Raw genomic sequence first — 12,142 nt, forward strand, 5'->3', positions numbered from 1 at the left:
CCACCTTACAGAACTCTCCACCTTACAGAGAGCTCCACCTTACAGAACTCTCCACCTTACAGAGAGCTCCACCTTACAGAACTCTCCACCTTACAGAGAGCTCCACCTTACAGAACTCTCCACCTTACAGAACTCTCCACCTTACAGAACTCTCCACCTTACAGAGAACTCTCCACCTTACAGAACTCTCCACCCGAAAGAACTCTCCACCCGAAAGAACTCTCCACCTTAAAGAACTCTCCACCTTACAGAACTCTCCACCTTACAGAGAACTCTCCACCTTACAGAGAACTCTCCACCTTACAGAACTCTCCACCCGAAAGAACTCTCCACCTTACAGAACTCTCCACCTTACAGAACTCTCCACCCGAAATAACTCTCCACCCGAAAGAACTCTCCACCTTACAGAGAACTCTCCACCTTACAGAACTCTCCACCTTACAGAACTCTCCACCTTACAGAGAACTCTCCACCTTACAGAACTCTCCACCCGAAAGAACTCTCCACCCGAAAGAACTCTCCACCTTACAGAACTCTCCACCTTACAGAGAACTCTCCACCTTACAGAACTCTCCACCTTACAGAACTCTCCACCCGAAAGAACTCTCCACCCGAAAGAACTCTCCACCTTACAGAGAACTCTCCACCTGACAGAACTCTCCACCTTACAGAGAACTCTCCACCTTACAGAACTCTCCACCCGAAAGAACTCTCCACCCGAAAGAACTCTCCACCTTACAGAGAACTCTCCACCTTACAGAACTCTCCACCTTACAGAACTCTCCACCCGAAAGAACTCTCCACCTTACAGAGAACTCTCCACCTGACAGAACTCTCCACCTTACAGAGAACTCTCCACCTGACAGAACTCTCCACCTGACAGAACTCTCCACCTTACAGAACTCTCCACCTTACAGAACTCTCCACCCGAAATAACTCTCCACCCGAAAGAACTCTCCACCTTACAGAACTCTCCACCCGAAAGAACTCTCCACCCGAAAGAACTCTCCACCTTACAGAGAACTCTCCACCTTACAGAACTCTCCACCCGAAATAACTCTCCACCCGAAAGAACTCTCCACCCGAAAGAACTCTCCACCTTACAGAACTCTCCACCTTACAGAGAACTCTCCACCTTACAGAACTCTCCACCCGAAATAACTCTCCACCCGAAAGAACTCTCCACCCGAAAGAACTCTCCACCTTACAGAGAACTCTCCACCTGACAGAACTCTCCACCTTACAGAACTCTCCACCTGAAAGAGAACTCTCCACCTGACAGAACTCTCCACCCTAAAGAACTCTCCACCTGAAAGAGAACTCTCCACCTTACAGAACTCTCCACCTTACAGAACTCTCCACCTTACAGAACTCTCCACCCGAAATAACTCTCCACCCGAAAGAACTCTCCACCCGAAAGAACTCTCCACCTTACAGAGAACTCTCCACCTGACAGAACTCTCCACCTTACAGAACTCTCCACCTGAAAGAGAACTCTCCACCTTACAGAACTCTCCACCTTACAGAACTCTCCACCTTACAGAACTCTCCACCTGACAGAACTCTCCACCTTACAGAGAGCTCTCCACCTTACAGAGAACTCCACCTTACAGAGAGCTCCACCTTTTACCTGGCAGCCTCTGGACTTTACTGCCAGTGAGGTTTGATGTGTGGCTTCAGGTGTCGGCGCTCAGCGGCGCCCCGTCTGCTGGCGGCTGAGACGCCGCCCGGTGGGACCTCATTAACCACCGAAGTGTTTCTGTGTGAAACATGTTGTCAGGAAAACATCCAACAGTTGGTTTTACACGATTTATTTTTCAAATTTTCCAAAATGACAAAAGAAATGATCCAAAAGGCTGAAACATTTCAGCATGTGAGCACGAACGTGTGGAACCGAGGCTCCAGAACTCGTCCGATTTCACTCAGGAACTGAGGAGAAAACATGAAGAATATTCAGATAAACCATGAGCATCACTGTGGGTTACACTCAGATCCCGTCCCTCTGAACTGAAACTACAGAACGGCTCGGCGGGCCGAGCGGCGGGCCGAGCCGCGGCGCTCACGGCTTCCCTCAGGCCGCGCTCAGCAGGTAGTAGGCGGCGGCGGCCAGCAGAGCGCCGCCCAGCGGGACCAGGATGAAGGCGGCGCACCTCCTCCACCCCACCCTCCCCCGCTCGTCGTCCACCTCCTCCCTCCGGCCGCGCCTCTTGCTCCTCCGGCCTCCTCGCTGCTGTCGCTTCTCGAAGGCCTCCAGCTCCTCCTGAGGACAGACAGCAGCTCTGATCAGCTGAGCTGAGCTCCATCACAGATCATTTGTGAAGGTTTCGGGTCAGGGACACCAGGCCCAGATTGGAGCAGTGCTGCTTTCTGACTGACCTGAAGCTTCCTCTGCTCCTCTTCCTGCGCCGCTCGCTGCTCCGCCTCCTTCACCTGAACGCACACACAGATCAGTCACAGTGCAACAGGTGGGAATCAGTGTGTAACAGGTGGGAATCAGTGTGTAACAGGTGGGAATCAGTGTGGTACTGCACAGGTGTGCCTTTACCTGGCTGACTTTCTTCTGCTGGTCTCTGCAGACGTCGTCACACTGAACATCAGACTGAGCCGACAGGGAGCAGGGGAACTCCTGCACAGATTAAAACAGGTGTTCAGGTGTGAAGGAAGCACCCAGCAGGCTCAGGGCCTTTACAGGAACCCAATGATTGTTCCAGAGCCTGAGCGCATACGGTACCACCATCACCACATTTACATGAAAAACACCAAGAGTAGAGGCAGAATCTGTAATTACACCCCTTCCCATACACTCCCTCCGATACACTCCCTCCGATACACTCCCTCCGATACACTCCCTCCGATACACTCCCTCCGATACACTCCCTCCGATACACTCCCTCCGATACACTCCCTCCGATACACTCCCTCCGATACACTCCCTCCGATACACTCCCTCCGATACACCCCTTCAGATACACCCCTTCAGATACACCCCTTCCGATACACCCCCTCCGATACACCCCTTCAGATACACCCCTTCAGATACACCCCCTCCGATACACCCCTTCAGATACACCCCTTCAGATACACCCCCTCCGATACACCCCTTCAGATACACCCCTTCCGATACACCCCTTCCCATACAACCCCTTCCGATACACCCCTTCCCATACAACCCTTCCGATACACCCCTCCGATACTCCCCCTCCGATACAACCCCTTCCGATACACCCCTTCCCATACAACCCCTCCGATACACTCCCTCCGATACACTCCCTCCGATACACTCCCTCCGATACTCCCCTTCCGATACACTCCCTCCGATACACTCCCTCCGATACACTCCCTCCGATACACTCCCTCCGATACAACCCCTTCCCATACACCCCTTCCGATACACCCCTTCCCATACAACCCTTCCGATACACCCCTCCGATACTCCCCCTCCGATACAACCCCTTCCGATACACCCCTTCCCATACTCCCCCTCCGATACAACCCCTTCCGATACACCCCTTCCCATACAACCCCTCCGATACACTCCCTCCGATACACCCCTCCGATACTCCCCCTCCGATACAACCCCTTCAGATACACCCCTCGGATACACCCCTCGGATACACCCTTCGATACACTCCCTCCGATACACTCCCTCCGATACACTCCCTCCGATACACTCCCTCCGATACACTCCCTCCGATACACCCCTTCCCATACAACCCCTTCCGATACACCCCTTCCGATACACCCCCTTCCGATACACCCCTTCCCATACAACCCCTTCCGATACTCCCCCTCCGATACAACCCCTTCAGATACACCCCTCGGATACACCCCTCGGATACACCCCTCAGGCTGGAGTGTTAATGTGTTCATCTGTTTACCTTCTTGATCCTCTTGCAGGGGCACCTGAGCTTCACCTTCTGCTGACATTTCTCCTCACATGCACCTGGATGACACACCTGCTTACAGCGATGGCCGCAGCTCAGCTGAACACACAGACACACACACACAGACACACAGAGTAAAGATCCTTCACAAAGTGTCTTAATGGGGCTGAGAAGCAAACGGGAACTCTCTGGTTTCTCTGAGGTCGAGCAGATCTTTGATTCTCTCCGGAGGACTAACGTAGCTCTGCGCAGCTCATTGTGACCACCTGATGGCTGCCTTTACTCTATTCTGAAAGCTTGGTAGAAACACAGTGAATCCAAAGTTACAGAGAGATGAAACAGATCTGATGGAACAAAAAGCAGCATGTGAAGTAAAACACACCCTGTGGCTGTGATGTAATCAGTGCCTTGCAGTCGGGATAAAACACACTCTGTCCCAGATGTCCCAGATGTGCCTCAAACACGTCTCTGATAGCGAGTGTTTTCCTTTTCCACCTCCGATCAGATTATTTAAATATATTCCAAATCTCTCCATCCAGTCGTCACATAAAGTGGAAAAACATTGAAAACCCCTCAAGAAACGAGTTGGATTGTGCGTGTAAACATTACGGTGCTGAGAGTTTGTTATTCCTACACCATGTGTGTGTGTGTGGCCTTCAGGAGCTTAAGTTACAGCAGTCTTCTGACAGAATGACACACAAACCAACACACTGTTTAAACATTTGACCAAGTGTGTGTGTCAGTGCCAGTAAATGACAGCCTGAAAAAGCATAATCATTTCCAGGTGAAAGTAAAACATGAGGAAACAAAGACACAGTGTTGGTGTGGCCACAGCGGCAGATGATGTAGTGCTGGCGCGGTGTCGATGTCGTGTTCGCGCAGTGCTGGTGCTGTGCTGGCGTAGTGTTGGTGCTGTGTTGGCGTAGTCTCAGCGCAGTGTTGGCCTAGTGCTGGTGTTGTGCTGGTGCTGTGTTCACGCAGTGTTGGTGCTGTGCTGGCGCAGTGTCGGCCTACTGTTGGCCTGGTGTCGGCGCAGTGTTAGGGCTGTGCTGGCGCAGTGTCGGCGCAGTGTTGGCGTAGTCTCAGCGCAGTGTCGGCGCAGTGTTGGCCTAGTGTCGGCGCAGTGTCGGCACAGTGTTGGTGTTGTGCTGGCGCAGTGTCGGCGCAGTGTTGGTGTTGTGTCGGCGCAGTGTCGGTGCTGTGTCGGCGCAGTGTCGGTGTTGTGTCGGTGCTGTGTCGGCGCAGTGTCGGTGCAGTGTCGGCGCAGTGTCGGTGCTGTGTCGGCCTAATGTCGGCGCAGTGTCGGTGCTGTGTCGGCGCAGTGTTGGTGCTGTGTCGGTGCTGTGTCGGCGCAGTGTCGGCGTTGTGTCGGCGCAGTGTCGGTGCTGTGTCGGCGCAGTGTCGGTGCTGTGTCGGCCTAATGTCGGCGCAGTGTTGGTGCTGTGTCGTCGTTGTGTTGGTGCTGTGTCGGTGCTGTGTCGGCGCAGTGTCAGTGCTGTGTCGGCGCAGTGTCGGTGCTGTGTCGGCCTAATGTCGGCGCAGTGTCGGTGCTGTGTCGGCCTAATGTCGGCGCAGTGTCGGTGCTGTGTCGGCGCAGTGTCGGTGCTGTGTCGGCGTTGTGTTGGTGCTGTGTCGGCGCAGTGTCGGCGCAGTGTCGGTGCTGTGTCGGTGCTGTGTCGGCCTAATGTCGGCGCAGTGTCGGTGCTGTGTCGGCGCAGTGTCGGTGCTGTGTCGGCGTTGTGTTGGTGCTGTGTCGGCGCAGTGTCGGCGCAGTGTCGGTGCTGTGTCGGTGCAGTGTTGGTGTTGTGTCGGCGCAGTGTCGGTGCTGTGTCGGCGCAGTGTTGGTGCTGTGTCGGCGCAGTGTCGGCGCAGTGTCGGTGCAGTGTCGGCGCAGTGTTGGTGCTGTGTCGGCGCAGTGTCGGCGCAGTGTCGGTGCAGTGTCGGCGCAGTGTCGGTGCTGTGTCGGCGCAGTGTCGGTGCTGTGTCGGCGCAGTGTTGGTGCTGTGTCGGTGCTGTGTCGGCGCAGTGTCGGCGTTGTGTCGGCGCAGTGTCGGTGCTGTGTCGGCGCAGTGTCGGTGCTGTGTCGGCCTAATGTCGGCGCAGTGTTGGTGCTGTGTCGTCGTTGTGTTGGTGCTGTGTCGGTGCTGTGTCGGCGCAGTGTCGGCGTTGTGTCGGCGCAGTGTCGGTGCTGTGTCGGCGCAGTGTCGGTGCTGTGTCGGCGCAGTGTCGGTGCAGTGTCGGCGCAGTGTCGGCGCAGTGTCGGTGCTGTGTCGGCGCAGTGTCGGTGCTGTGTCGGCCTAATGTCGGCGCAGTGTCGGTGCTGTGTCGGCGCAGTGTTGGTGCTGTGTCGGCGCTGTGTCGGCCTAATGTCGGCGCAGTGTCGGCCTAATGTCGGCGCAGTGTTGGTGCTGTGTCGGTGCTGTGTTGGTGCTGTGTCGGTGCAGTGTCGGCGCAGTGTTGGTGCTGTGTCGGTGCTGTGTCGGTGCTGTGTCGGCGCAGTGTTGGTGCTGTGTCGGTGCAGTGTTGGTGCAGTGTCGGTGCTGTGTCGGCGCAGTGTCGGCCTAATGTTGGTGCTGTGTCGGTGCTGTGTTGGTGCTGTGTCGGTGCTGTGTCGGCGCAGTGTCGGCGCAGTGTCGGTGCTGTGTCGGCGCAGTGTCGGCGCAGTGTCGGTGCTGTGTCGGCGCAGTGTCGGTGCAGTGTCGGCGCAGTGTCGGTGCTGTGTCGGCGCAGTGTCGGTGCTGTGTCGGCGCAGTGTCGGTGCTGTGTCGGCCTAATGTCGGTGCTGTGTCGGTGCAGTGTCGGCGCAGTGTCGGTGCAGTGTCGGCGCAGTGTCGGTGCTGTGTCGGCCTAATGTCGGCGCAGTGTCGGTGCTGTGTCGGCGTTGTGTTGGTGCTGTGTCGGTGCAGTGTCGGCGTTGTGTCGGCGCAGTGTCGGTGCTGTGTCGGCGCAGTGTCGGTGCTGTGTCGGCGCAGTGTTGGTGCTGTGTCGGCGCAGTGTCGGCGCAGTGTCGGTGCAGTGTCGGCGCAGTGTCGGTGCTGTGTCGGCCTAATGTCGGCGCAGTGTCGGTGCTGTGTCGGCGCAGTGTTGGTGCTGTGTCGGTGCTGTGTCGGCGCAGTGTCGGCGTTGTGTCGGCGCAGTGTCGGTGCTGTGTCGGCGCAGTGTCGGTGCTGTGTCGGCCTAATGTCGGCGCAGTGTTGGTGCTGTGTCGGCGTTGTGTTGGTGCTGTGTCGGTGCTGTGTCGGCGCAGTGTCGGCGTTGTGTCGGCGCAGTGTCGGTGCTGTGTCGGCGCAGTGTCGGTGCTGTGTCGGCGCAGTGTCGGTGCAGTGTCGGCGTTGTGTCGGCGCAGTGTCGGTGCTGTGTCGGCGCAGTGTCGGTGCTGTGTCGGCCTAATGTCGGCGCAGTGTCGGTGCTGTGTCGGCGCAGTGTTGGTGCTGTGTCGGCGCTGTGTCGGCCTAATGTCGGCGCAGTGTCGGCGTTGTGTCGGTGCAGTGTCGGCGTTGTGTCGGCGCAGTGTCGGCCTAATGTCGGCGCAGTGTCGGTGCAGTGTTGGTGTTGTGTCGGTGCTGTGTCGGCGCAGTGTCGGTGCTGTGTCGGCGCAGTGTCGGCGCAGTGTCGGCCTAATGTTGGTGCTGTGTCGGCGCAGTGTTGGTGTTGTGTCGGTGCAGTGTCGGTGCTGTGTCGGCGTTGTGTCGGCGCAGTGTCGGCCTAATGTTGGTGTTGTGTCGGCGTTGTGTCGGCGTAATGTCGGCGTTGTGTCGGCGCAGTGTCGGTGCTGTGTTACTACTGCAGAGATACTGACATGTATTGATTACTGATCAGGACAGGAGAGGAAGCAACAGAATGGTGGATCACTGTCACAGTGATGGCGGGAGGAGGCGTGGCCTCCCCTTTCTATGAACCAATCAGGAGTTTGTTACCTCTTTAGGACACTGGTTGTTGCAGGAACCCAGCTTCTCCTTCGTCTGTTCATCAGCTGACGTCAGCTTCCTGCAGAGATGCATCGATCAACGGTCTCCTCATCAATAATATTTTCATTCAAATAAAACGAACACGTGAACATGCGTACTCACGTGCACTCCACGTAGAGCATGCTGATCTTGCAGTGGCAGCGTTGGCGGATCATCTGACTGCAGGGAGGGCAGTTGCCGGAGTGACAGGGGCGGGGGCAGAGGTGGGGGCAGCCAGGGGGGCGGGGCTTGCTGCAGCCCTCCTCGCACACCTGACACTGCAGAGAGAGAACGATTTAATTGGTCGACGGACAATCCAGGAGACGTCCAGCTTGATGAAGTTGTTCACAGTTCAAGTCTGGAATAATCAGAATGAGGAGGCGCTGAAGGAGGAGGTGCAGTTACTGAAGGAGGTTCAGTTATTCATAGAAGTCACTTTAAATCCAAAATGTTCCGGGAAACTGAACTCATTCGCTAACAGACCGAATACAGATGTCCTGACCCTTAAAGGGCCGGTGTGCTACATCGGAAATGTATTTCAAAAGCAGAACTTTATTTAAAAACCAAACAAAAACAGCGTTTGATGGGAACGTGAGAAAACAAACTGAACCCGGCTCAGAGTATCTTTATGTTTATGCATTTTACTTTTATCCAAAGCGACCTACAGGTAGGCAGATAGGGTAAGGGGGGCCTGCCTAAGGACCCCTACTGGAGGTAATACCTTTCATCACCATCCAGTCCAGTGTCTCACCTCTTTACCTCCACCCAACAACAACTTGACAGATTTACTTCTGACTCCGTTCACAGTTCAGGATTAACCTGCCAAGCCTCAGGGTTTGAAACACAAAGTTTTGCCATAGACCCACACCTTGGGTCGGGCCAAAATGGAAGTGTCTTAGAATCAGCTAGCTGTGTGCTAGTGTGAGCGCCATCTACTGTTTGCTGTAGAGCCTGCAGTACAGCGAGGGCTCACTCCACACCCTGAGAGAAGCCAGCCTGAATGCAGCTCTGAATCTGACCCATCTTTCTGTGGTACTTTCACTAAAACGGGTCAGAAACGCCGCTGAAACTTCAGGAGTTTGTGCTAATTTTTCTGTGCTAGTTTTCTTTAAACTGGTCTCACTTTATGAGATCATTTACTCTCGATTTGAGGTTCTGTACTGCAGAGAGATGTGGGCACAAAGCTTTAAAGGTGAACTCTGGAGCTGCCAGGCCGCTGCTGCAATCATCCGAGCTCTGGAGGTTCTGGGAGGTTCTGTTTCTGTCTCAGACACACTTCTGACTGAAGGTCACGGAGTGTTACGCATCAGCGTGTTTTAAGGAGTCAAGCAGCAGCCATAGTTTTAGCTATAGGATCAGCTTCCTGTTCCAAAGGTGGCGCTAAAACACGGCAGAGACAGTGGCGTGACGCCTCACAGGAGAACCGTGAACAGAACTGTGCACACAGTCCCAGCCGTGAACAGCAGTCAGCATCGACTCCACAGAGAAGCAGCAAAGCCCTCACCTTGTTGCCGCTGGTAACCAGGTGACAGTCCCTGCTGCAGCTGTGGTTCCCACATGTCAGCGGCCGTCCACACGGCCTCTGGCAGGAGAACCGGCCCCTCTGGTGGCACGGCACCGGGCTGACCTGCACACACAGAGTGTTTAAGGACCTCGTCTGGAGGGGGGTGCTGAATACAAAGCAGGCAAATGAAATGAAGGGGGGGCGACAGAGAAGGGCAAAGCAGATGGACAGATAGAGGAGGTCGGAGGACAAACTAATAACGGATGACATTTGGAACAACAGAACAAGACGGAGAAGAAAACATCCGGCAGACGGGAGGGACTGAGGGGCGGCGGCCATGAGTCATTAGCTGAATGTTAATGAGCGCAGACAAAGGCTGAGGCTGCTTCTGTTCAGCTGCACCATCAGCAGGCCTTAATGGGACCTCTGTCAGGCCGGCGGTTCCCCACACTGGGACCAGGCTGTGGCCCCGACCCCCACCACAACTCCATGTGTCAGACAACAGAAGAAGAAGAGGGGGGGGGGCAGCAAGGAGGTCGCTTCTTACCTCATGTTCTCCAAAACAGGCCCTGAAAGACAAATCAGACTCATTGTTATACAGCTCACTCCCATTCATTTATACAGCTCACTCCCATTCATTCTTACAGCTCACTCCCATTCATTCATACGGCTCACTCCCATTCATTCATACGGCTCACTCCCATTCATTCTTTACTCATCATACGGCTCACTCCCATTCATTCATACGGCTCACTCCCATTCATTCTTACAGCTCACTCCCATTCATTCATACGGCTCACTCCCATTCATTCATACGGCTCACTCCCATTCATTCTTTACTCATCATACGGCTCACTCCCATTCATTCTTTACTCATCATACAGCTCACTCCCATTCATTCATACGGCTCACTCCCATTCATTCTTTACTCATCATACAGCTCACTCCCATTCATTTATACGGCTCACTCCCATTCATTCATACGGCTCACTCCCATTCATTCTTTACTCATCATTATACAGCTCACTCCCATTCATTTATACAGCTCACTCCCATTCATTCTTTAATCATCATTCATACAGCTCACTCCCATTCATTCATACGGCTCACTCCCATTCATTCTTTACTTTAATCATCATTATACAGCTCACTCCCATTCATTCATACAGCTCACTCCCATTCATTTATACAGCTCACTCCCATTCATTCTTTAATCATCATTCATACAGCTCACTCCCATTCATTCATACGGCTCACTCCCATTCATTCATACAGCTCACTCCCATTCATTCATACGGCTCACTCCCATTCATTCTTAACTTTAATCATCATTATACAGCTCACTCCCATTCATTCTTAACTTTAATCATCATTATACAGCTCACTCCCATTCATTCTTAACTTTACTCATCATTATACAGCTCACTCCCATTCATTTATACAGCTCACTCCCATTCATTCTTTAATCATCATTCATACAGCTCACTCCCATTCATTCTTTACTCATCATCATACAGCTCACTCCCATTCATTCTTTACTCATTATACAGCTCACTCCCATTCATTCTTTACTCATCATTATACAGCTCACTCCCATTCATTCTTTACTCATCATTATACAGCTCACTCCCATTCATTCTTTACTTTAATCATCATTATACAGCTCACTCCCATTCATTCTTTACTTTAATCATCATTATACAGCTCACTCCCATTCATTCTTTACTCATCATCATACAGCTCACTCCCATTCATTCTTTACTCATCATCATACAGCTCACTCCCATTCATTCTTTACTCATCATCATACAGCTCACTCCCATTCATTCTTTACTCATTATACAGCTCACTCCCATTCATTCTTTACTTTAATCATCATTATACAGCTCACTCCCATTCATTCTTTACTCATCATTATACAGCTCACTCCCATTCATTCTTTACTCATCATTATACAGCTCACTCCCATTCATTCTTAACTTTAACCACTTTATTTGTCAGTTCCACTGAAACTTGACTTGTTTGATCTGATGTGTTTTAATGCATCACTGTGACCTCATCCGGAGGCGGTTAGCCGTTCTGTTTACTCCAGCGCTAGCTTCATCAGCTGGTAACCAGCTGGTTACTAGCTGGTTACCAGCCTGAGTTCGGTCACGCTGAATTCAGCCTGATGAGTTGGTCTCAAACGGGGATCTAAAGTTGCTCCACATTCAAACCGAAGCTCAAAAGAGATCCAGCACTCGATTGAAAGTGGGCTCGTGGAATATTGGTACCCTCAGGGTCTGACTGCAGCTCTGAGGACGTGCAGTGGGACGCCTCAGATGCTAACGTTCATGGCTGCTGAACAGCTGGCGTGTCCAGGGCGGCGCCCGATTGAGTGAACCGTGTTGTGACAGAACAGATGGTTGCTGAGTGCGTCACAGCTGCAGGCCTCCGGCAAACACTAATGACCATCACCTGCGCAGCAGGCCCGGCAGGCCCGGCAGGCCCGGTGTTGTTCTGCTCAGGCCTAATGACTCCTGACCACAGCACCTGTGAGCGTGTGAGGGAGCGGTTCTGGTTCTGCCTCCAGCTCCTCGTCACGTTGGATCAGCTTTGATACAAAGACGTTCGACTTCTCTAACGATGGCAGAGCTGTTCTGAGGTCAGTTTTACTGCTGTTCTGAGGTCAGTTTTACTGCTGTTCTGAGGTCAGTTTGATGGGTTTTACTGCTGTTCTGAGGTCAGTTTGATGGGTTTTACTGTTGTTCTGAGATCAGTTTTACTGCAGTTTGAGCTGTTCTGAGGTCAGTTTGAGCTGTTCTGAG

General features: G+C 53.2%; 1 protein-coding gene across 4 annotated transcripts in view; it reads right to left on the minus strand.

Moving 5' to 3' along the window:
- Nucleotides 1-1,793: 1,793 nt before the first annotated feature.
- Nucleotides 1,794-12,142, minus strand: part of nfxl1 (nuclear transcription factor, X-box binding-like 1) — a 28,077-nt gene continuing 17,728 nt past the window's right edge. For all 4 annotated transcript variants that reach the window (XM_072376465.1, XM_072376468.1, XM_072376466.1 and 1 more), the window contains 8 exons: nucleotides 9,883-9,904; nucleotides 9,336-9,458; nucleotides 7,955-8,109; nucleotides 7,802-7,871; nucleotides 3,879-3,983; nucleotides 2,546-2,626; nucleotides 2,377-2,430; nucleotides 1,794-2,260 (listed from right to left, as the gene is read on the minus strand). In XM_072376465.1, the coding sequence (XP_072232566.1) occupies nucleotides 2,072-2,260; nucleotides 2,377-2,430; nucleotides 2,546-2,626; nucleotides 3,879-3,983; nucleotides 7,802-7,871; nucleotides 7,955-8,109; nucleotides 9,336-9,458; nucleotides 9,883-9,904 (799 nt within the window). In that variant the 3' untranslated portion in view covers nucleotides 1,794-2,071. The remainder of the gene's footprint in view (nucleotides 2,261-2,376; nucleotides 2,431-2,545; nucleotides 2,627-3,878; nucleotides 3,984-7,801; nucleotides 7,872-7,954; nucleotides 8,110-9,335; nucleotides 9,459-9,882; nucleotides 9,905-12,142) is intronic.

Source organism: Leuresthes tenuis, unplaced genomic scaffold (genome assembly GCF_036924035.1).
Source record: "Leuresthes tenuis unplaced genomic scaffold, fLeuTen1.0.hap1 SCAF_22, whole genome shotgun sequence".
NCBI classification, from domain to species: Eukaryota; Metazoa; Chordata; class Actinopteri; order Atheriniformes; family Atherinopsidae; genus Leuresthes; species Leuresthes tenuis.